At 35.5% G+C, this 22,276-nt stretch overlaps 1 protein-coding gene across 1 annotated transcript; it reads left to right on the top strand.

Moving 5' to 3' along the window:
* The first annotated feature begins 13,017 nt into the window (after positions 1–13,017).
* LOC18010216 (probable disease resistance protein At1g59620) lies at positions 13,018–15,970 on the top strand. Its single transcript, XM_024158187.1, is given in 6 exon segments — positions 13,018–13,210; positions 13,213–13,379; positions 13,451–13,883; positions 13,956–14,102; positions 14,250–14,712; positions 14,818–15,970. Coding segments are annotated over 6 exon segments (2,556 nt in total).
* Positions 15,971–22,276: the final 6,306 nt, after the last annotated feature.

Genomic DNA, 22,276 nt, shown 5'->3' with positions numbered 1-22,276 from the left:
TCGATGATGATAACCAACCTTTTCAATTCTACACCATCAGCTCATAAAAAGCTCTTTCAAAAAGTTTTAGTACTAGACTAGGCGGTAGCTAGAGTACTTGCACTACGAAATCCCACCAGAGAACTTCTATTCATGGAGATCTTTTCTGACATGATATACTAGCTCATTTTACTTGGACTTAATCTTGACATCTAATAAATCCATCCTCTCTTGATGTTTTGCATAATATCCTGCTTCTCCAGAGATAAAGGTAACCCTAAACACATAAAACCTCACCCCTTAAAAGCCCTTTGAATACCTAACCTAGAATGCCTTGTTTACTATTCTTTTGATGAGAACCATAGGGACTTTTAATGAATTTTAAGAGCTAGTTGGATGGAAGTTAGATCTAAGTGTGCATGACGGATCAACGCACTAGTTATGCTTGTATTTTGGTGAGAATTTTCTAAGCTATACCCGATTGGAGCATGATGATTAATTTTAGTCTAGAAGTCTACTCTCATGCAATATGAACAACTTAGAAGAGATGAGATCCAGAATATGGTCTAGAAACTTAGAAATCCTAATAGATATGTATACATATCGAAAACTTCTTCAAACAACTTGACTCTATGGGATGATGCAATGGATGATAAAAGACATAAAAGAATGCAAAAGATGAAACAGAAAAGTTAATAAGATAGAAAGGAGAAAGAACAATGGATCTGGGAAAGAATTCCCATCTCCATTGCCTAACCCTAGAAAAACAAAGTTTGGTGGCTCAAAATCTCATTATAGGAGTACACACCTATTTAAGACTGCTAAGAATTATATTTATAGGTCCTAGGGTCTTTCAGGTCTCATTTCGAGTTAAATATAAATATATATATATATATATATATTTTATAATAACAGTCATTTTTAATTAATAGAATAATCGAATTAGAATTATATTTTTATGATTATAGTCATGATAATACTAGAAAAAAAAATTAAAAAATAACAAATTATAATTAAACAAAAAAATAAATCTTTATCATTTATTAGAAAAATTATACCTATAAAAAAACATATATTACATTACAAATTTTGACTAAAAAAATGATGTGGGTAAAATCTAGTCTTCTATATTAAAACAGAAACATGTTTTGTGTCCAAACAAATATTTTTTATTTTTTTACTATTTTAATTTTAAATATCTACCATTTCTGTTACCAAACAAAAATTTAAGTTTTATTTACCTGTTTTCTATATTTCAAAAATTAATAAAATAACATATTTGAATTTTTTATTTAAAAATAATTTCAAAAAATTTTAAATTTTAATTTAATGAGTTTAGATTTTCTTAGACATATTTAGGATTAATTAGCAAAATTAGAAAAATCAGTTGTTTATCATGAGCAAGGATTTAGCGTTTTCTTTCCGTATCTAAGAAAAACAAACAATATTTGACCAATGGTATAACGTGCACGGTCTTACTTTATTTTCTTCTTTTTCTTTGTATCAGTTGCTTAGCAGTTAGCACGATCTTATTTTTATTTTGTTTGCTTAGAACTATGTCCGGCCTTTTTAATGTATTTCTTTATTTGTCAATTGCTTAGCTGTTACTAGTAGCTCGTTCTTATTTGAGATTGTTGATAACTAAAGAGCAAGCATCTCTTTTCTTCCTACAGGGGGACGACGCGAGAGCTACTTATCTCCTTCGAAAGGTTAGTTATTTTTCTTTTAATTGTTATCTGTTTTATTCTTTTCATAGTAATTTATCTGTTCACGGTGAACAATATTCTTCGACCGCTACCATTAGTCCTAAATGTTTAGTAAACGTTAAAAAAGCTTTCAAAATTTTGAAATATTTTTCAATAATTTTTTTTTACTATATTTAGTGAATTTATAGGCACCATTTGAAAATCGATTTTCAAATAATATTTTTACTATATATTTTATTTTAAAATTAAACAAAGGCAAAACTTTTTTACAGTATATGTGATTTTTTTGTTTTATTTGTGTTGGAGATTTAAGTGTTACAGTTATTTTATTCAACTATTGTAATTCTTGAATTTATGGTCATTTACTAAATATTGCAATTTTTGAGTTCATAACTATTTTACTAAATATTGCAACTCTTGAATTATGGTTTAATTTTATTAGAATATTGTAACTGTGGGATTAGTACCTCTTAGAACTCTATAAAAGATTGAAAAAATCTTTAGAAAGAAATACTATAACAAACATAATAAGAAAACAACACAAAAACAAAGCTTTTAAAACTCTTTTTTGTAACTATCTTATTCTAGAACAAGAAGAAACTTTCTTTTTTTATCCTACTAAGGATTTCGTGTAACCCAAAGTGATAAGGGTTGAAATAATCTTTAATAATATTGTAGTTAAACTATGGCTAGTGCATCGGTGCGTGAGATGACGTTGAAGTTTGGAAAGTTGGAAAAGTTTGAGGTAATAGATTTTAGAGGATAGCAAAAGAAAATGCATTTTTCTCCCCCACAAAGCTTAACATAACGTAATATCTAAGCATGCGAATGCCTACCATGACAGAGAATTCATAGAACGAGTCTTTAGAAGAGACAAGGAAGCAATTTAAATGGGAGAATGATGATCACATATGTTGTGGCCATATTCTCAACAGCATGTCGGATCCACTCTTTGATGTTGAGTCTGCAAAGGAGTTGTGGGATTGGTGGGCCTCAGGGGTCGTAGGTCCCGGAGTTTTAAATTTATAAAATCCTAATATCTGAAAGTGCACAGATGTACGTTGCAGGACTTAAGGTGTCGATCCATAGGGAAGGTGTCTAATCTGCAAGGAAACACCAAACTGGGATAGTAAGCGAGTCATAAACTCATAGGGGCTTAGGATTTTTGGTTACGGGAACTAAAACTAATCATAATCTAATATCTACGAGAAAATAAATGCAATGCAAATGAGTTGCTAAAGAAATATTTAAAAGGTGTTCGACTCAAACTAAGAACCTAGACTCATAGGGGGCGATTTAGACTTCTCCAGTTTATCCTAATCGATGTCTAAGCATTTCCAATTAGTCTCCGGGCGATTTATCCTTATCTATTTCCAGTATCTTCTCTGAACTAGAATAGACACATGTATGGCTAACCAACTCTCGTCACCTTAAGCAATTAATCACTTAATACGACAATTAAATCTCGCTCTCATGGCGTAAATAAGATCATGCAATCACAACTGAATTCGTTTGCTCACATCTTCTCTACAGGTAGGTTTCGACTCCTGTAGTGACTATGTTCTTCTGAAGCTAGGTACGGATGATCTGATACAGCACTCTCGTGGCTCTGATCGATCATAGGCTCAGGATTAGGTCATTAATCTAACCTCATGCAGTATAAACAACTTAGAAGAGAGGAGATCTAGAATATGGCTTAGAAACCTAGAAATTCTAATCGAACATGTATCCTTCAAAACTCTTTAGAAACTTGACTCTCTGGGACTAATATAACATGATGCAGGAAATGATAAGAGACATGAAAGATGCATAAAAATGGAATGGAAAAGCTAAATAGATAAAAATGAGAAAGAACAATGGTTCAGGGGAAGAATCCTTATCTTCATCGCCTAACCCTAAAATAACAAAGTTTGGTGGCCCAAAAACTCATTACAGAAGCACACACCCGATTAGAACTGCTAAGAAATGTATTTTTAGCTCATAAGGTCTTCCAGGTCTCATTTAGGGCTTCTCTGAAGAGAAATGACGAAATGGGCTTTGATGTTGGGCCTTGTGGCTCGGCATAGGTCCACCGCGGGTGGGAGTCCTCCGAGGCAATGGAATGCACTTTTGCTGCGGGTGAGAGTCTTTCGGGACTGGTGAATTTGATCAACTTGCTCTTCATGTATCTTTTGATTGCATCGTTGGATTGTCCTGATGTAAAGTGCTATGGAAAGCTTGTTGTCTCCTCTTGAATGCCTCCAAAATTGAGCTGGATCAGACGGTGAGAAAGTCTTCATATAGGGCTGGACTTCTAACGGTCTGACTCTGAGCTGAAAATGTGGATTTCTTCCATTTTGCCATGTTTTTCCTAAGTTTCCTGAAAAAGCCTTGAATCTACAAACATAGAGAAATCATATAAAAGTTTCTAAAACTGATTAAAACCTTTGAAAAAAGCATTTGAATCAATGGTGAAAAATAGGTACAAATACAGTGTTATCAGGGATGCGTTGGAATCAAAGTACATGGCCGGGGATGCTTCTAGGAAGAACTTCTTTTTGAGTAATTTTAATAATTACAAGATGTTTGATTCTAGGTGGGTTATGGAGCAGTACAGTGAATTATTTTGTATCCTAGGGAAATTCACCCAACATAACATGAATCCATCTTGGTGTTTAGTATCATCGAGAAGTTACCACTTTCATGAAAATATTTCATACACATGTTGAAACACAAAAAAAAATAGTTGTCTCTTATACAACTTGGTAGTGCGTATAGAGAAATCTCAGAGGGCGCAAGAGGGAGTAAAACCTAAAGATAAAGAGGTTGGTACTTCTTACATGAATATGAATATGATGGAAGAAAGTGGGAGTACTAAGGAAAATAACGAGAAGAAACGCTCCATCAATAACAACACTAACGGAAGATCTAACAAAAAGATTAAGAGCATAATTTTCAGGTTGCAAAGAATAAAATAGAATGGGAAAAAATCATCCAAGACAAGTGTCTAAAAACCAAGGCCTATCTTCTCTCAAGGTCAAATTTCTGTTTTTGATTCTTATTCAAATGTGAATTTTGTATCAAAACTTTATGAGGCATTTTATGTGCAAGATGATGAAGTATCGTGGTGGGTTGACTCGGGTGCAACAACACATTTTTGCAAGGATCGTGGCTGGTTCAAGTTTTAGAACCGGTTCAAGTCATATGAACCGGTTCAAGATGGATAAATACTTCTTATGGGCAACGAGTCAGCCACTCCTATCCTAGGCTGTGGACAAGTAATGTTAGGATTTGGTTCTAGAAAACAATTTTATCTAACGGATATACTTCATGTACCTAGAACTAGGAATAATTAGTCTCTCATAGTGTTTTAAATAAGTCTAGATTTCAACAAGTCTATGGATCTGATAACTATATCTTATCGAAGTGTAGTGAATTTGTTGGATTCGGATATTTATGTAATGGCATGCTTATGCTTAATATTAATAAAGTTATCAATTCTATTTATATGACATGTTCTAGTAAAATAGAGATTTCTTTATGGCATCAAGATTAGATCATTTAGATTATAAGTGTATGATTGAAATGTCTAAAAAAAAATTAATTCCTAATCCTGATATGAATATAGAGAAATTTAGTAGTTTTGTTGGAAATCAATCCAAAATCTCCATTTGAAGTTTAGACAAAGAGTATCTTATATATAAGTTATGTCCAATAGTGATTAGTATGAGGCCTTTAGAAAAGAGCCCAAAAACAAATCTGTGCGGTTTTTGCTAGTTGGACCCAAAGCGGACAATATCATACTAATGGAGAGTTGGACATGGACTTGAAATGCCCAACAATTATTATAAGAGCCAATTATAAAAAGATGGACCTAGAAAATTGGGTGTGGGCTGGATGTGTGTTGTGGGAGGGAGAGCCCTCAATGTGACCTTGCGATTAGGGGGTGCTAGTTCTTATTAGGGGGTGCCGGTTCCTTGTGTTGAATGTTTTCCCAACAGTTGTGCAAGGGTTAGGTGAAGATTTCCATTGCTGCGTAGTGCAGCACAAGATGGGTGCCATGTTTTGTTGGAGATTGGAGGTCAAGAGTCTGTGTGATCCTTGGTTTGAGGGAAGGATTGTTGAGAATCAATCCAAGATCCCACATGTAAAGTTTAGACAAAGAGTGTCTAATATAAAAATTATGTCCAGTAGTGATTAGTATGAGGCTTTTTGGCAAGAACCCCAAAAACAAATCCGTGCATGCTTTGCTATTTGGACCCAAAGCGGATAATATCATACAAATGGAGAGTTGAAAATGGACATAGAACAAAAGTTACACTAGATTACATCCACTATTATTGTGGTTTTGGAAAGCTTCACTGCAACAGTTTCCCACAACTGTTCATAGAACAAAAGGTACGCTAAATTACATCCACTCAGATTGTTGGGGTCCATCTCAAGTGAAGTCTTTGGGAGGTCACAGATAATTTTGTCTATGATTGATAATATTGTATCATTAAAAAGAAGATTTTAAGAACTTCAAGCAGTGGAAAGTCCTAGTGGAAAATCAAAATGGGAAGAAGCTCAAGAGGTTGCAAACTGATAATGGTCTGGAATTCTGTTCATTTGAGTTCATTCAGTTTTGTAAGGATTAAAGTGTTGCCCGTCATCCCACAGTCAGAGATACACCTCAACATAATGGTGTAGCTGAATGGAGAATCAGAAGTTGCTGAAGAGAGAGAGGTGTATGCTCTCTAATACTGGTTTAGAAAGAAGGTATGGGCTGAAACAGCAAATACAGCTTGCTACCTGATAAATTATGGACTACACAGAAGTATAATGTGCAAAACGCCAATTGAAATATGATCAGATAAATCTTCTGATTACTCAGACTTGAAATTTTTTGGTTGCATGGTTTATTATCATGTGAGTGAAAGTAAACTAGAGCCAAGATCAATAAAGGGAGTGTTTGTGGACTATGGAGATGGAGCCAAGGGATACTGAATCTGGTCTCTGTCAGAAAAGAGATTTATTCAAAGTAGGAACGTAGTTTTTGATGAAAGTTCTATGCTCAGATGCTCAGTTAAGCCTAAAACTGTTGCAGATAATGGTAGTGTTGACAAGCAGGTGGAGCAGTAGGTTGGTCATGAAGATAGTGATTTGCAGCAACACGAAGAGAGTTAAGAATGGCAAGTATAAGATGTTCAGCCAGAATCTACTGTATCAGAAACTCAACCATCTGAAACTACAATATGTAGTATTGCCAATTATCGACCGAAGAAGATTGGAGTTGGACCACCAGTGAGATATGGTTTTAAGAATATGGAAGGAATTGCACTACAGGTTGTAGAAGAAATGGATACTTATGAGCCATCCACTTATAGAGAAGTTGTTTTGGATATTGATGCTAAGACATAGTTTGCTGCAATGGGAGATGAGATGGAGTCGTTTGATAAAATTCCTACATATGATCTGGTCACACAACAAACAGGGAGAAAGGTTGTTACGTGCAAATGGATCCTCAAAATAAAAGAAAGAATATCAACTATAAAAGGAGTCAAGTATAAAGGATGGATTGTTGCTAGAGGTTTCAGTCAAAGAGAAAGGATAGACTATAACAAGATTTTCTCACCAGTGGTCAGACACACTTCTATCAGAAAGCTGCTATCATAATGACGCATCAAAATCTGGAACTTGAACAACTTGAACTGAAGACAGCTTTCCTTCATGGAGAGTTAAAAAAAAAGAGATATACATGAATCAGCCACAGGGTTTTAAAGTGCCAAGCAAGGAAGACTATGTGTGCAAATTAAAAAAATCTTTGTATGAGATTTAGTAGTCTCTCAAGCAGTGGTATAAGAGATTTGACAGCTATATGAATAGTTGGAATACATCATAATTCCTTATGATTATTATGTCTACTACAGAAAGCTAAAAGATGAATCATATATTTATCTGGTGCTTTATATGGATGACATGCTGACAGCTTCAATAAAGATATATGATGTTCAGAAGCTGAAAGATCTGCTTAGTTCTGAGTTTGAGATGAAAGATTTGAGTGTAGCAAAGAATATTCTAGAAATGGAGATCTATAGAGATAGAATACAGAAGAAGTTTTTCTTGTCACAGAATATCTACATCGAAAAGATACTGGCAAGGTCTAAAATGTCTTTGGCTAAGCTCTCACCATGTTTGCTTCTTAATCTGAAGAGGAAAAAGAGTACATGTCTTGAGTTTCTTATGCTAGCGATGTAGGAAGTTTGATCTATACTATGCTCTGTACAAGATCAGATATTGCACATGTAGTCAATGTTGTTAGCAGGTTCATGAGACAACTAGGAGAGGAATATTGGACAGTTGTGAAGAGAATTTTTTGGTAGCTTGGAGGTACATCTGATGTTGGTCTCATCTATAGGGGTGAGCGTTCGTGTCAAGTTACAGGCTATTCTGATTCTAATTATGCTGGCTACGTGTTTACCTTAATTAGCTGACTCTGTTATTAGCAGGAAAACAACTTTGCAACCTACAATGACTTCGTCTACTACTGAAGCAGAGTACATGATTTTGACAAAAGCAGCAAAAGTAGGTATCTGGTTGAAGAGTCTGGTTAGTGATCTTGTTTTGTATCATGATCAGGCTACAGTGTACTGTGACAGTTTAAGTGCAATTTGTTAAGCCAAAGATCAAGTTCTTCATGAAAGAACCAAGCATATTGATGTAAATTATCATTTCCTGAGAGGTGAGAAGAAGATTAATGTGAAGAAGCTTGTGATTGCTAATAACCCTGCTGATATGTTCACAAACCCAGTTTCTCATAGCAAGTTTAACCATTGTTTGGACTTATTGAACATCACAAGATGTTAGTCTGGCCCTAAGGGGTGTCTAGACCCAAGGAGCGTTTGGTCCAAGAGGACATCTGAGGCAAAAGAGAAGTCTGATACATCTAGCATTGAAACAGTGCCCCTGGTACACATGTTTGGAGGATTCAAGTCAAGGTGAAGATTTGTTGAATATGCTGTGAATCAGTTTGGGTCAAGGAGTTTAGGCTGAATCCATTTAAGGATTGAATTAAGGGTTTCCCTATAAATACTATTATTCATCTCACCCTCTATTGTATTATTGAGAAAAGTTCTATTTTCTCTGAAAAATAAATCAGTCTCTTTTGCTTGTGGACATAGCCAATACATTGGTGAACCACATTAAATTTTGTGGTGCTTGGACTTATACATAGTGATCTATGTGACTTGCATGCTACACCATCTTTAGAAAATAAGAAGTATTTCATCACATTCATTAATGATCATACCTTTTTTGTTATGTATATTTATTGTATGCTAAAGATGAGGTCCTAGATAAATTTAAGGTTTATAAAAATGAGGTTGAATTATAACAAAATGGCTTAATTAAGGTATTACGTACTGATAGAGGTGGGGAGTATTATGATCCTGCGTATTTCCAATCCCTAGGCATTATACATGAGACTACAGCTCCGTATACACCACAACAAAATGGTGCATTTGAGAGGAAAAACGCTCCTAAAGGAAATTGTTAATTCCATGTTATCATACTCGGGATTAAGTGACGGATTTTGGGGTGGAGCCAAGTTAACCGTGTGGTATTTATTAAATAGGATTCCTAAGAAAAATCACAAAGTTACCCGATATGAGCTTTAGTACAAAAAAAAAAACCAAACGAGAACTATCTTTGAGTTTAGGATAATAAGGCGGTCGTTAGACTACCCCAACCCAAGATTAAAACTTTTGGGGGAAAGAGGTATTGATTGCAATTTTATTAGATATACTGAGAATTCCAAGGCTTATAGGTTTAATGTCAGAGAATTTAGTGATTATATCGTTTCATGTTGTAATTGAGTCAAGACATGCAATATTTGATTAAAATCATTTTTCATCTATACCTAGACCACCAGATTTGGCTCATAGTCCAAGTATAACAAGGAAAGGAGACGATTCATTCGTGCCTCCTAACGAGTCACATATGCTCGTAAGAACAAATAAGGAAGAATCAAAAAATTATTTGGTTCTGATTTTCAACTTTATTTAGTTGAATGGTCAAGAGATGAGATTGTTATCTTGTTGATGAGGATCCTAGGATTTTTTATGAGGCTATCAAGTCTTAAGATGTTGTGTTTTGGAAAATAGCAGTAAATGATGAGATGGACTCCATCATGAGAAATAATACATGGGTCTTAAGAGAACTCCCACATGGTTGCAAGTCTTTAGGCTGCAAGTGAATCTTCAAAAAAAAAAGATGAAAGTAAACAATCAATAAGTTCAAAGTATAATTGGCTATCCAAGGCTTTAAACAAAGTGAAGGTATTGATTACTTTGATACCTATGCTCATGTTGCTAGGATCTCTTCTATAATATTATTGTTGCTTTTGCGGCTATTAATAATCTCGTGATTCGATATCAAAATGGCATTTTTATGAATGGTGTATTAGAAGAAGAGGTCTAAATGAAATAACCCAAAGGGTTTATCATGCCTGGTAATGAGGTTGAGCTCTGTAAATTGATAAAGTCATTGTATGGGCTAAAGTAAGCACCAAAGTAAATGCATCAAAGGTTTGATGAAATTTTCTTTTCAAATGGATTCAAGTTAAATCAGTTGGACAAGTGTTTATATAACAAATTTGATGAGGATAGTAATAGAGTAATCATTTGCTTGTATGTTGATGACATGTTATTCTTTGACACCAACCTTAAACAAGTAGAGCTTACCAAATCGTTTTTGTCATCAAGTATTGCCATGAAAAAAATAAGGGAGGTGGATGTGATTTTCGGAACTATAATCATGCGTGAAAATATAGGACTATCTTTGACACTATCTCATTACATTGAAAAAGTGCTTAAGAGGTTCAACTGTGAGAACTGTTCTCCAACGAGCACTCCCATGGATGCAAGTGTAAATCTTATGCCTAAAACGGGAAAAGCGAAATCACAACTTGAGTAGCCACAACTAAATGGTTTCTTAATGTATGTAAGGACAAGCATTAGACCAGATATAGCTTATGATGTAGGAAGAATGAGTAAAAATACTAGCAATCCTAGTACTCATCATTGGCAAGCTTTAGGACAAGTGTTCAAGTATTTGAAAGGAACCATAAATTATGGTTTGATATTTGTCGGATTTCCTTCAGTCCTAGAAGGGTATTCAGATGCAAGTTGATCACCTATCTAGAAGATCAATCTTCTACAAGCGGCTGTGGGTTATTGCTTGGGGGAGGTGTTATTTCATGGGGCTCAAAGAAACAAACTTTTATTACAAATTCGACTATCAAGTCAATTCGTAGCATTAGCAACCGCTGGTAGAGAGGCAGAATGGCTAAGAAACTTAATCTAGGAGGTTCTGTTGTGGCCAAAACCGGTATCATCCATTTCTATCTATTATGACAGTCAAGCTACTTTATCTAAGACTTATAGGCAAGGGTATAGTGGTAAGTCGCGACAACTACGTTAGATATAGCACAGTACGTGAGCTGATCACTTATGGGATAATTACCATAAGGTTTTTTCGGTCTCAACAGAATTTAGTGAATCACTTGACAAAAGAATTACCTAGGGATTCGGTGACCAAGTCGGCTAAAGGGGATTAAAGTCCATTTGAAATATTTAATGATGGGATATCCAATCACATTTTAATACAACGTTAGAGGCTGAATTCAATGTCGAAAGCCTGCATTTAAAGATTAATGCACAAGGTTATATTATCCCTAAGTAAATGTTTAGGTCAACAAGAAAATATTAGGATGAAGGTTTCTTCTCAATAGATCTTTCGACAAATTGCATTTTTCAGGTGAAAAATTAAAAATATATAGCTATATAAATGTGAAGTGTTGCGGCTTTAAAAAGCTAGGACTTGACTTTGTATATGCTCATGAATGGATATGAACACATGGGTTATAAAATTAAAGTATCAAATGTAAACACTTAGGATAGTGTTGAAATTTGTGTGTGTTGTCTTCATGTGCCAATAATGAGTTCAAAAAATTCAATTTATAAGACATCCTGATTCTAGGGAATTTTAAATGCGTAATATCACTAAGATGGGTATTCAATCATCACAATATTTTTATTTATACATAAAAATAGTATATGTGTTGTTTATTTAATGAATCTATGATTATATTTAAATCTCCAACCTAATCAAAAATGTTGGAAATTTAAGTGTTATAACTCATTTATTCAACCATTACAATTCTTGAATTTAAGGTTATTTTATTTAATATTTCAACTCTTGAATTTATAGTTATTTAACCATTACAGCTGTTGGAATTATTGTTATTTCTTAACCATTGCAACTATTCTATTGAAAAATCTTTGGAGAGAAATATTACAACAAAAATAATAAGAGAACAACACAAAACAAAACATTAGAATTATATCGCTAGAACAAGAGGAAGGAAAAATTTGATTATTTTATCCTATAAGAGACTTTTTGTAATCCAAGATTTTGATAAAAGACAAAATACTCTTTACAAAAATGTGTCCTCAATATTCAATTATTATCCAAATTCACAGTTTATCAAATTATGGGTTATTTATAACAATTTGTCAACAGAACTTGATTTGATTTTATTTGATTTTTTTACTATTCACCTTCTTTTTAGCCGTCAATTTTTTTTTCTAGGATTACAAAAGCAAAGTGAAAAGATATTTTGATCTGACTTATATATTACACAGAATATCATAGCCATTAATACCCATAAGTTATGTGTTAAACTATTAAAATCGTGTTTACTACTGCTAAATTTCCTTCAAGTCAACTCTTTAAAAAAAAAATGAAATTGAAACGATATTTAATTCGTATAATAAGTAAAAAGCTATTTAAGCTTCTAAACCTTTTCAATGCTGATAGTATTGTACTTGTATATGTAAATCTTGATACCACTAGTTTGAATTTCTAAACCGTTTTATGTAGTTATGCTATTGATAAAAAAAATGACTACCGTTTTGTAAAAAAACTCTTGACTACAGTAGTTTTGATATATACTTCTATGGTTCTATATCCCACCAACCAACTTGGGAAAACCATCAACACCCGTTGAAAAGTCTATTGGTTCTAAGTCAACACTTACAAGTTACAAGACTTTCTTGGTGCCGTGGAGAGAAATCAACGATTAAATAAATTTTGTTTTGTATGCCATTTGACATTTTCTTCACTTTCTGCTTTCTTCTTCGGAAAATTCTTCAATAACTTCTATAAGACCACTTGTCTCTGTCTTTGTGATCTTGAGTGATTATTTTTCTCAATCGAAGCTTGTTATAGCGACTTTTGTTGCTGAAAAAAGTATCTCCACTTTGAACCTTTAAAGACTTTTTTTGGCTTTTTATACTACTTGGGCAGGAGACATATGGCTGAGACACTTTTGTTGTTTGGATTTGAGAAGCTTTGGGAACTTCTTGTCCGAGAATCTGATAGATTTACGGGAGTGAATGGGCAATTCACTGAACTCAAAAGCGAATTAGAGACATTAAGGGGTTTTTTGAAAGATGCTGATGCCAAGAAACATACAAGTGAAATGGTGAGAAACACTGTGAAAGAGATCAAGAAATTGTTTATGATGCAGAAGATATAATCGAGACCTTTGTTATAAAGGAAGAACTTGGAAAAACATGTGACATCAAGAAACGTATCAAACAAATTGCTCGCAATATTGCTGATCGCAGGGAAGTTGCTATTGATATGGAAGCCCTTAGTAAGAGGATCGCTAAGGTGAATCGCATATGCAGAGTCTTGGAGTACAAACGGTCATTGCCAATGAAAGGTATATGCAGTCTCTGCAGGAAAGACAAAGAGAGATGCTACAAACATTTTCTAGCGATAATGAAGACCATCTTGTAGGTTTGGATAAGAATATTGAGAAACTGGTTGGCCATTTGGTGGAGGAAGATACTAGTCAAGTGGTTTCTATTATCGGGATGGGTGGTATTGGTAAAACCACCCTCGCAAGACAAGTTTTTAATCATGAGACAGTAAAAAGTCATTTTGTAGGACTTGCGTGGGTGTGCATCTCACAACAATTTACAAGGAGGCATGTGTGGCAGACGATCTTGCGAAAACTCAGGCCAAAATATAACAAGTCAGAGATGACAGAAGACGAACTTCAAGAAAATATCTTTCAAGTGTTGGAAACACAAAAGGCTTTGATTGTACTTGATGATATATGGAGAGATGAAGACTGGGACAGAATAAAACCAGTATTTCCACGGGAAAAAGGTGAAACTGATCATAAAGCATTATGTTCCTTTATTTAGTGAGTCATGTAAAAAAGAGATATATTTTGTACAGGTTGGAAGGTACTAATTACTTCACGCAACGAGGGTGTCGCATTGCGAGCAGATCCAAAATGTTTCACCTTTAAACCAGATTTTCTAACTTTCCAAGAGGGTTGGACAATTTTACGTAGGATAGCGTTTCCTAGAGAAAACACTATCGGTAAGCTTTGAAGATAGTTAAACTAATCCATGCTGTTTATTATCAAGGACTTTTTACTTAGGATGATCAGAATCCGCTCTTCCTTCCACAATGTATATTTCCTATAGATATTTATTAATTTCACCATATATTGATGATGTTGTGTAGAATATAAGGTTGATGAAAAAATGGAAGCGATGGGTAAGCTTATGATCAAACATTGTGGAGGTCTACCATTGGCAATTAAGGTGCTAAGCGGATTGTTAGCTGCACAATGCACTTTACGTGAGTGGGAAAGGATATATGAGAATATTAGTGCTCACATCGTTGGAGGGACTGGATTTGATGACAAAAGTACTAGTTCGGTTTATCATGTTTTGTATCAGAGCTTTGAAGAGCTGCCTATCTATTTGAAGCATTGCTTCCTCTACCTTGCTCATTTTCAAGAAGATTCTGCAATCAATGTTGGAGAATTGTCCTATAAATGGGACGCAGAAGGAATACCAAGGCATAGGTGCTACAATGAAGCAAGCATTCGAGATGTTGCATACGGATACATAGAAGAATTGGTGAAGAGAAACATGGTTATTTCTGAAAGGGACACTAATACTTCAAGATTTGAAACATGCAAGTTGCATGACATGATGAGAGAATTTTGTCTTCTTAGAGCAGAAGAAGAGAATTTCCTACAAATTTATCGTGGCAGATCAACTGCAGAATCTAAATCTCCCTGTAGATCTCGTAGACTCGTGATACATCTGCCTGATGATCATGATATATTTTATCCGATGGAGATGAAGAATCCAAAACTTAGATCTCTCTTATTTATCAGAAACCAATATGAAGCATATGATGCATATGAAGCTTATGAAGCTCCGCGGCTAGTTATAAATTGGCTAGAGTTTCAGTTGATGAGGGTTTTGGATGTCTCTTATAACCAGTTTGAAGGAGGGAAGTTACACTCTAGCATTGGGAAGCTCATCCACTTGAGATATCTGAGTTTATATATGACAAATATAGCTCATCTACCTTCTTCTATGCAGAATCTGAAACTGCTGCTCTATTTGAACTTAAATATTGATGACCATGTTTATGTGCCCAATATCTTTAAGGAGATGCGAGAATTAACATTCCTCTGTTTGCCATTGAAAATAATACGTGATAGGAGGAAGTTGGAATTGGGTAATCTAGTCAAGCTGGAGACGTTGGAGAATTTCTCGACAGAGCATGGGAGTGTGAGGGATCTCCAAGGTATGACACAGCTAAGAGATCTTTATATCTATATCAGAGGCGAGGGATGTAGTATGGAAATTCTATCTTCATCTCTAAGTGAATTGAGACACCTTGAAAATCTTGTTGTATATGATAAATACAAGCCATCTCCTCCCACAAAAGATGAAAAAGTGTTTGTTTTGGATTGCATGAATCTCAAACAGCTGAATTTGACGATATATATGCCAAGGTTACCTGATAGGCAACACTTCCCTTCTTACCTTACAAGCATAAGTCTAACAGGTTGTCGTTTGGAGGAGGATCCGATGCCGATTCTAGAAAAGCTGCTGCAACTGAAAAATGTTCAGTTGCTTTCTGAATCTTTTTCTGGGAAGAGAATGGTGTGCTCGTGGGGCGGGTTTCCTCAGTTGCAGATGCTATCTTTCGGACTAGATGAATGGGAAGAGTGGATAATAGAAGAAGGCTCCATGCCCCTTCTTCATAATCTGGTGTTTATTGGATGTCAAAAGTTAAAGGAACTTCCTGATGGCCTACGATTCATTACGTCCTTAAAGTCTCTGGTTTGTCATGTTATGGGAATAGAATGGGCGGAGAGATTGTCGAAAGAAGGAGAAGATTATTACAAAGTCCAACACATTCCCCATGTTAAATGTTGATGAGGATCTCAGCAACTACAGACTTCGTACCAGGTAGAAAAATATAATTTCCCCAAATCTAAATATCAAGTTCGCATAACCATCCAGAGAAAGGGTAATACATTATACATGTTCTCTGTTTGTTATCAAACAGAATTAAAAAAAAAAAAAAAGAATCTATACAGTTGTTATGACATTTTTCTAGAAAGACGTAAAACTTTGCTGAATTCGATTGACATTTTTTTTGCTTCTTATGTTTTGTAGATGAAATTTGTTCTGAAGCGAACCTCTTATCAACTTGGGCATCAGCGTATCAATAAAAGAGAAATAATAATAATGATAATAAACTCCTTTTTTTGTTAAAGTGATAATAAACTCTTCGCATTCTTGTCTTTTGTTGTACTGTATAATTAATCGGACTTTCCATGTTTTTTTAGTATCATGATTCATGACGAAGAACAATACTTTGTGGTTGGTATCAAAACTGGTTTTATATGTATTTGCTTGTTTGAGTGATGATACTCCTCAATCTTTTTCGATCATTCCTAATTAATATTGTAGCTGAGACGTAGATAGCTCATGAGTTTTTTTTTTCTTTGAGATAATTGTAAATATAGGATAATTTTAAAACGATTGTCCCTTTAGGATTTTTAAACTAACATTGTCCCATTAGGATTAATTGAAACCTTAAATTACCCTTAACTAATATATAAACAAAATATATTATAAATTAGTTAACTTAGGTTGATATAATTTTCATTTGATTGTTTAAAATGTAATAGTAGTTTGGATTCATTTGTTTTTTATTATTGAGATATTTGTTTGTCATATTTCTTTGTATTTTAATGTTGGAAGACATGAACGTAAAAATAATATAGAATAGAAAAGAGTAAAAAAATACATAGTAGTATCCAAATAATTTAGTTTAAATAGTTTTAACTTATTTTGATCATTGTTCTATGTATTTTAGACGTAATTTTTTGAAGGTTTGTATGAACTTATTCAATTTTGATCACTGTTTTATGTGTTTTAAACATAACAAATACCGTTATTCCATTAGTTAGATATATATATATATATATTATTTTTTTAACTTTTTTGTTAGGGTTTTTTTGTGAAATTTTAGTTTTTTTTTTGTTTTGAAACAACATTCCATTACTTTTTAAATAGTTTTCTTTTTTGTTTCTTTTAACATTTTTGTTAGATTTTTTCTAAATTTCATAAACATAAGAAATGGTAAACACTAAGAAATATCAATTCTATTTTTTTTTATAAAAAAAATGTTTTTGTTATTTTTTAAAAAACATTTTGGTTATATATAATTATAAAACGGTTTGATTGACTATAAAATTAAACATTAAACTATATTAAACCGGTTTTTTAAAGTTTTTTTTTATACATCATCAGATAAGAACCAGTAAAAAATGACACGTTATTGCAAAATAGGGCTAAACGGTCTGTTTATAGCCGAAATTCATTTTAATTATTATCTAAATTTTGGTTTTATATAATTTCAAAAACGACATTCTATATCTTTTTAAATAGGAGATAATTACCACCAAAGGCACTTTTTAACTTTTTTATTACCACCAATGGCATTTAGGTGTTTTGGTGTACTTATCTTATTTTGTTACATCATATTTTCCAAATATACACTTTCTTTACACTTACCTTATTTTCTATTTAAAAAATAAAATATAAAAACATATGAGATCCATTTGACTTTACTCTTCTAATTTCACACACTAAATCACACGGAACCCACCTTAACTTTATTCACATCTATATAACTATATATATATATCCATATAAATACACATGTAAATATATATATATATATATCTATATAGCTACATCCATCTATACTCTATGCACATGAATATGCATATATATATCCATATAATTTTGTATATATATGCAACTATATAGATACATCTGTAAATATGTATATGCATCTATATATACTATATACACATGGACATGCATATATATCTATATAGTTGTATTTATATATACACAACTATATAGATACATATGTAAACATATATATGTATCTATATAATTATATTCATATACATATATACTATATGTATACATATATATTTATATAGTTGTGTCTATATGTACGCAACTATATGGATTAATGACATCCGGCGTGAATTCGAACATCAAGCCACGAATGTAGATTAGATTGATGCCATTCCGATATTCAAGATCCGGAAGATTTGCATAGAACTCCCAAACAACATTGGGACAGTAGGGATCCACATCAAGCACTGTATAAATCAACCCAGATCGATCCAAAATCTTCATGACCTTAAGTAACTTGAAGTCGTCCAGAGGAAGAAATTTTTGATCATGAAAAGCACGAACCCGGAGAGAGTCATATCTGTCTTTAGCAGCTGCGGAAGCAAAATTGTTTCTCGTGGGTCGGAGGGGAAGAGTGAGATGTGGTTGCATGCGATCCTGCTCACGCACAGCTTCTCGATTTGCCCGATAGCGAGTCTCCTGGTCCTGATACGAGTGAGGTGGACCTTCGCGATCGTCGACAAACTCATCGAGCATCTCCTCATCACTGGATGGAGCAAAGGGATTGGAGAAGAGCTCCGCGGGATCTTCGAAGTAGGCAGCCGGACCGGAGGATTCACTTAAGCTATCTTCGTCAGAGATGACGACATGATCTTTGCCGTGACGTTTGTTGGTGTGCTTCTGCTGCTTGCGGCGACGAAGGGCAGACGCCAATGTCTCATCGTCATCAGGTTCCCGTCGAGAGGCAGCCATTGCAGAAGCTATGAGCTTGGTTGCCTGAAGTCTGGTGTTGCGCGGCATGAGGAAGTGCTGAGGATTGCAGCGGCAGGAGAGATTTCTGCGTCGCACACTCTAGGGTTTGATGGCACATGAAACGTCAGCCTGCACTTATAACCAAGCGGGAAACACATAAGGGCCTAAACTGGGCCAAAAGTGAGATGTTTATATACGGTAAAGTCCAACTGGCCCAATAACCACAGAGGAAATTTAATCACATAATCAGCACATGCATTACGCAGTTCAGCACAAGTGTAGCACACATGGGAGTTTAGACAAAAATGAAGGACTGAGATGCGGACCCCATGTACATTTGAAACATCGTAGACATATGAACACCAAGATTATTTGCATACATTACAGTACAGAAGATGTGTGCAGAAGGCTAGAGTGACTGTGACTAAGGTGAAATTTCACACAAAAATGAACGATGAACAGATCAACTTGAATACCTCAACAGTTCAGCCAGTCCCTTAGCCAAGGTGCTTTCACACTGTTGGTCCTTGTCACAGTTTCTCACATAAATCTTCAGTTTGAGACATTAAATCACACTGAATTGTCTGAGGAGTACCTGTGAGGAAAAGATCAGAGTGTCTACTTTTTCTACAGACTAAGATGATCCTACATCATGGTCAATGCAGAGACTCGATGCACTTATCCACTTCCAAGATTTTGTGCTGCATACCCTCAGCTGAGGAGCATTCACACACACCCAACACGAAAATGGCCGATATAGACATTGATCATCAGACTCTTGATCTAACCTCAGAGGCTCCTTAATCCAATCAGGTCAGTGATCAGAACCAGACTTGAAATGTTGCAGCATCCCAATCCAGCCTGAGTGACAATCATTTTGGAAAGTGAGATTATATCCCAAGAACTGATGTTCGCCATGATACTTCTCAACTTAGACTGGTTCTCAAGAGGTTTTCCTTTTTTTTTTTTATGAATGACTTCTGATGAAATTGACAAACACCCAAAAGTAACAGCCACTCACCTCAGTACACACAAAAGAGTTTACAGTTCGCAAACGCCCAACGCCTTTCTCAGGGACAAGAAGGCATTGAGATCAAGAGGTTTGGTGAAAATGTCTGCAAGTTGGTGTTCAGAGGCAACATGTTTGATAATGACAAGTTTTTCCTCAACTAAGTCCCTAACAAAGTGATGTCTAATGTCCACATGTTTGGTGCGTGAGTGCTGAACTGGATTTTTGGTGAGATCAATGGCACTTTATTATCACAATGGACAAGAAAGGGATTATTAAGAATACCGTAATCAGCAAGCATCTGACGCATCCACAAGAGCTGTGTGCAACAGCTTCCAAGTGCTACATATTCAGCCTCCGCTGTCGAGAGAGACACGCAGTTCTGCTTCTTGCTGTGCCAAGAGATCATGTTATTCCCCAGAAAGAAGCATCCTCCTGATGTGCTCTTGCGATCATCCAAACAGCCTGTCCAGTCTGCATCGCAATATCCTGCAAGATTCGTGTTAGTTTCCGAGGAATAAAAGATCCCATAATCAAGTGTACCTCTCACGTATTTGATAATACGTTTGACGGCTGTGAGATGCAACTCCATCGGGTTGGCTTGGTACCGGGCCCACAATCCAACACTCAAACACAAATCCGGGCGACTTGCTGTGAGATAGAGCAGACTTCCGATCATCGCTCTATACAGTTTCTCACTCACTTTCTGCCCTTCCTCATCTCGGCACAGTTTGTTTGTTGTGCTCATTGGTGTCTTAGCCACTTTTCACGTTTCCATCTCAAACCGTTTGACAAGATTGCGAGCATATGTGCTCTATGACACAAAGATACCATCGTTTGACTGCTTCACTTGCAAACCGAGAAAATAGTTCAACTCTCCTACCATACTCATCTGGAACTCCTTTGTCATGGTTTCCACAAATCTATCCACCAGATTAGAATGGGTTCCACCAAAGATTATATCATCGACATATATTTGCACAATTAACAAGTGTACTCCTTCTGTCTTGATAAATAAGGTCTTGTTCACACTGCCTCGAGAGTACTCAGCCTTCACCAGAAATTCAGTTAGGCGTTCATACCATGCTCTCGGAGCTTGTTTTAACCCATACAGTGCACGCTTCAGTTTGTACACATGATCCGGGTACTGAGGATCTTCAAAGCCCTTTGGTTGTGACACATAGACTTCTTCTTGCAAAATGCCATTTAGAAAAGCACTCTTCACATCCATCTGAAACAGCTTGATTCTGAGATGGCAAGCAATTCCAAACAAAAGTCTGATTGATTCTAACCGAGCTACTGGAGCAAATGTCTCATCAAAATCAATACCCTCTATCTGTGAGTACCCTTGAGCAACCAACCTGGCCATGTTTCTAATCACATTTCCATCGTCATCTGTTTTATTTTTGAAAATCCATTTAGTTCCAACAACATTGACGTTTGGTGGTCGTGGAACAAAATCCCAAACATCAAGACGCTCAAACTGCTCCAGTTCTTCATGACAAGCTGCCACCGAAAACTCATCCTCCAGAGCTTCAAGAACAGTGCTCGGTTCAGTAAACGACAAGAAACAAGCGAATTTTGCTAGTTCCTTGAAATCTATTTTCTTCCCTCGAGTGACTCTTCCATCATGAACGTTGCCAATTACATCAGATAGAGAGTGGTTCCTATGAACTTGAACAGGTGGATCCACTGTGACAGACTCTCTTTCGTCCTCAGTTGGAGTTTTGTTCTCATGAGACTCCTCATCCAGATCAATACAGTCCTCTTGAGAATTACTCACAGTCGGCGTTCCTTCAGAGCACCTTTCCTCAAGACTGTAGCAATTCTTATCATCGAAGACAACATTCACCGCATCCCCAATCATCTTGGTTCTGTGATTGTAGACACGATAAGCTCTGCTATGAGTGGAGTAACCAAGAAACATTCCCACATCACTCCTTGAATCAAACTTCCCAAGGTTATCTTTATCATTGAGGATATAGCACACACACCCAAAGATATGGAAGTAGCTGAGATTCAGTGTTCTTCCATTCCAGATTTCATATGGTGTCATCTTGGTTCCAGGCTTCACATACACACGATTTATGATGTAACTCGCTGTACTTACAGCCTCTGCCCAGAATCTTGTGGCTACGTTGTTGCCGTGCATCATGGCCCTTGCCATTTCCTGCAAGGTTCTGTTTTTCCTCTCAACCACTCCATTTTGCTGAGGAGTTCGGGGAGCAGAGTATTGGTGCCTTATCCCCTGGTTGTTGCAAAAACTTTCAAACAGTTCGTTTTGGAACTCTCCCCCATGGTCACTCCGAATCTGAACGATATTACCCTTGTCGTTCTTTAACTAAAGTGCCAGAATCTTAAAGCTTTCTGCAGCTTCGGATTTCTCTCTGAGGAACCTTACCCATGTAAATCTTGAATAATCATCAACTAGTACAAAGATGTACCTTCTTCCTCCAGTACTTTCAGTTTGAACTGGCCCCATAAGGTCCATGTGCACCAGCTGCAGAACCTTGGATGATCTTATCTCAGACAGGGCT

The sequence above is a fragment of the Eutrema salsugineum genome, unplaced genomic scaffold (assembly GCF_000478725.1).
Source record: "Eutrema salsugineum unplaced genomic scaffold, Eutsalg1_0 scaffold_8, whole genome shotgun sequence".
NCBI lineage: Eukaryota > Viridiplantae > Streptophyta > Magnoliopsida > Brassicales > Brassicaceae > Eutrema > Eutrema salsugineum.
The sequence above is the reverse complement of the archived record's forward strand: the minus strand, read 5'-3'. Positions and strand labels throughout refer to the sequence as shown.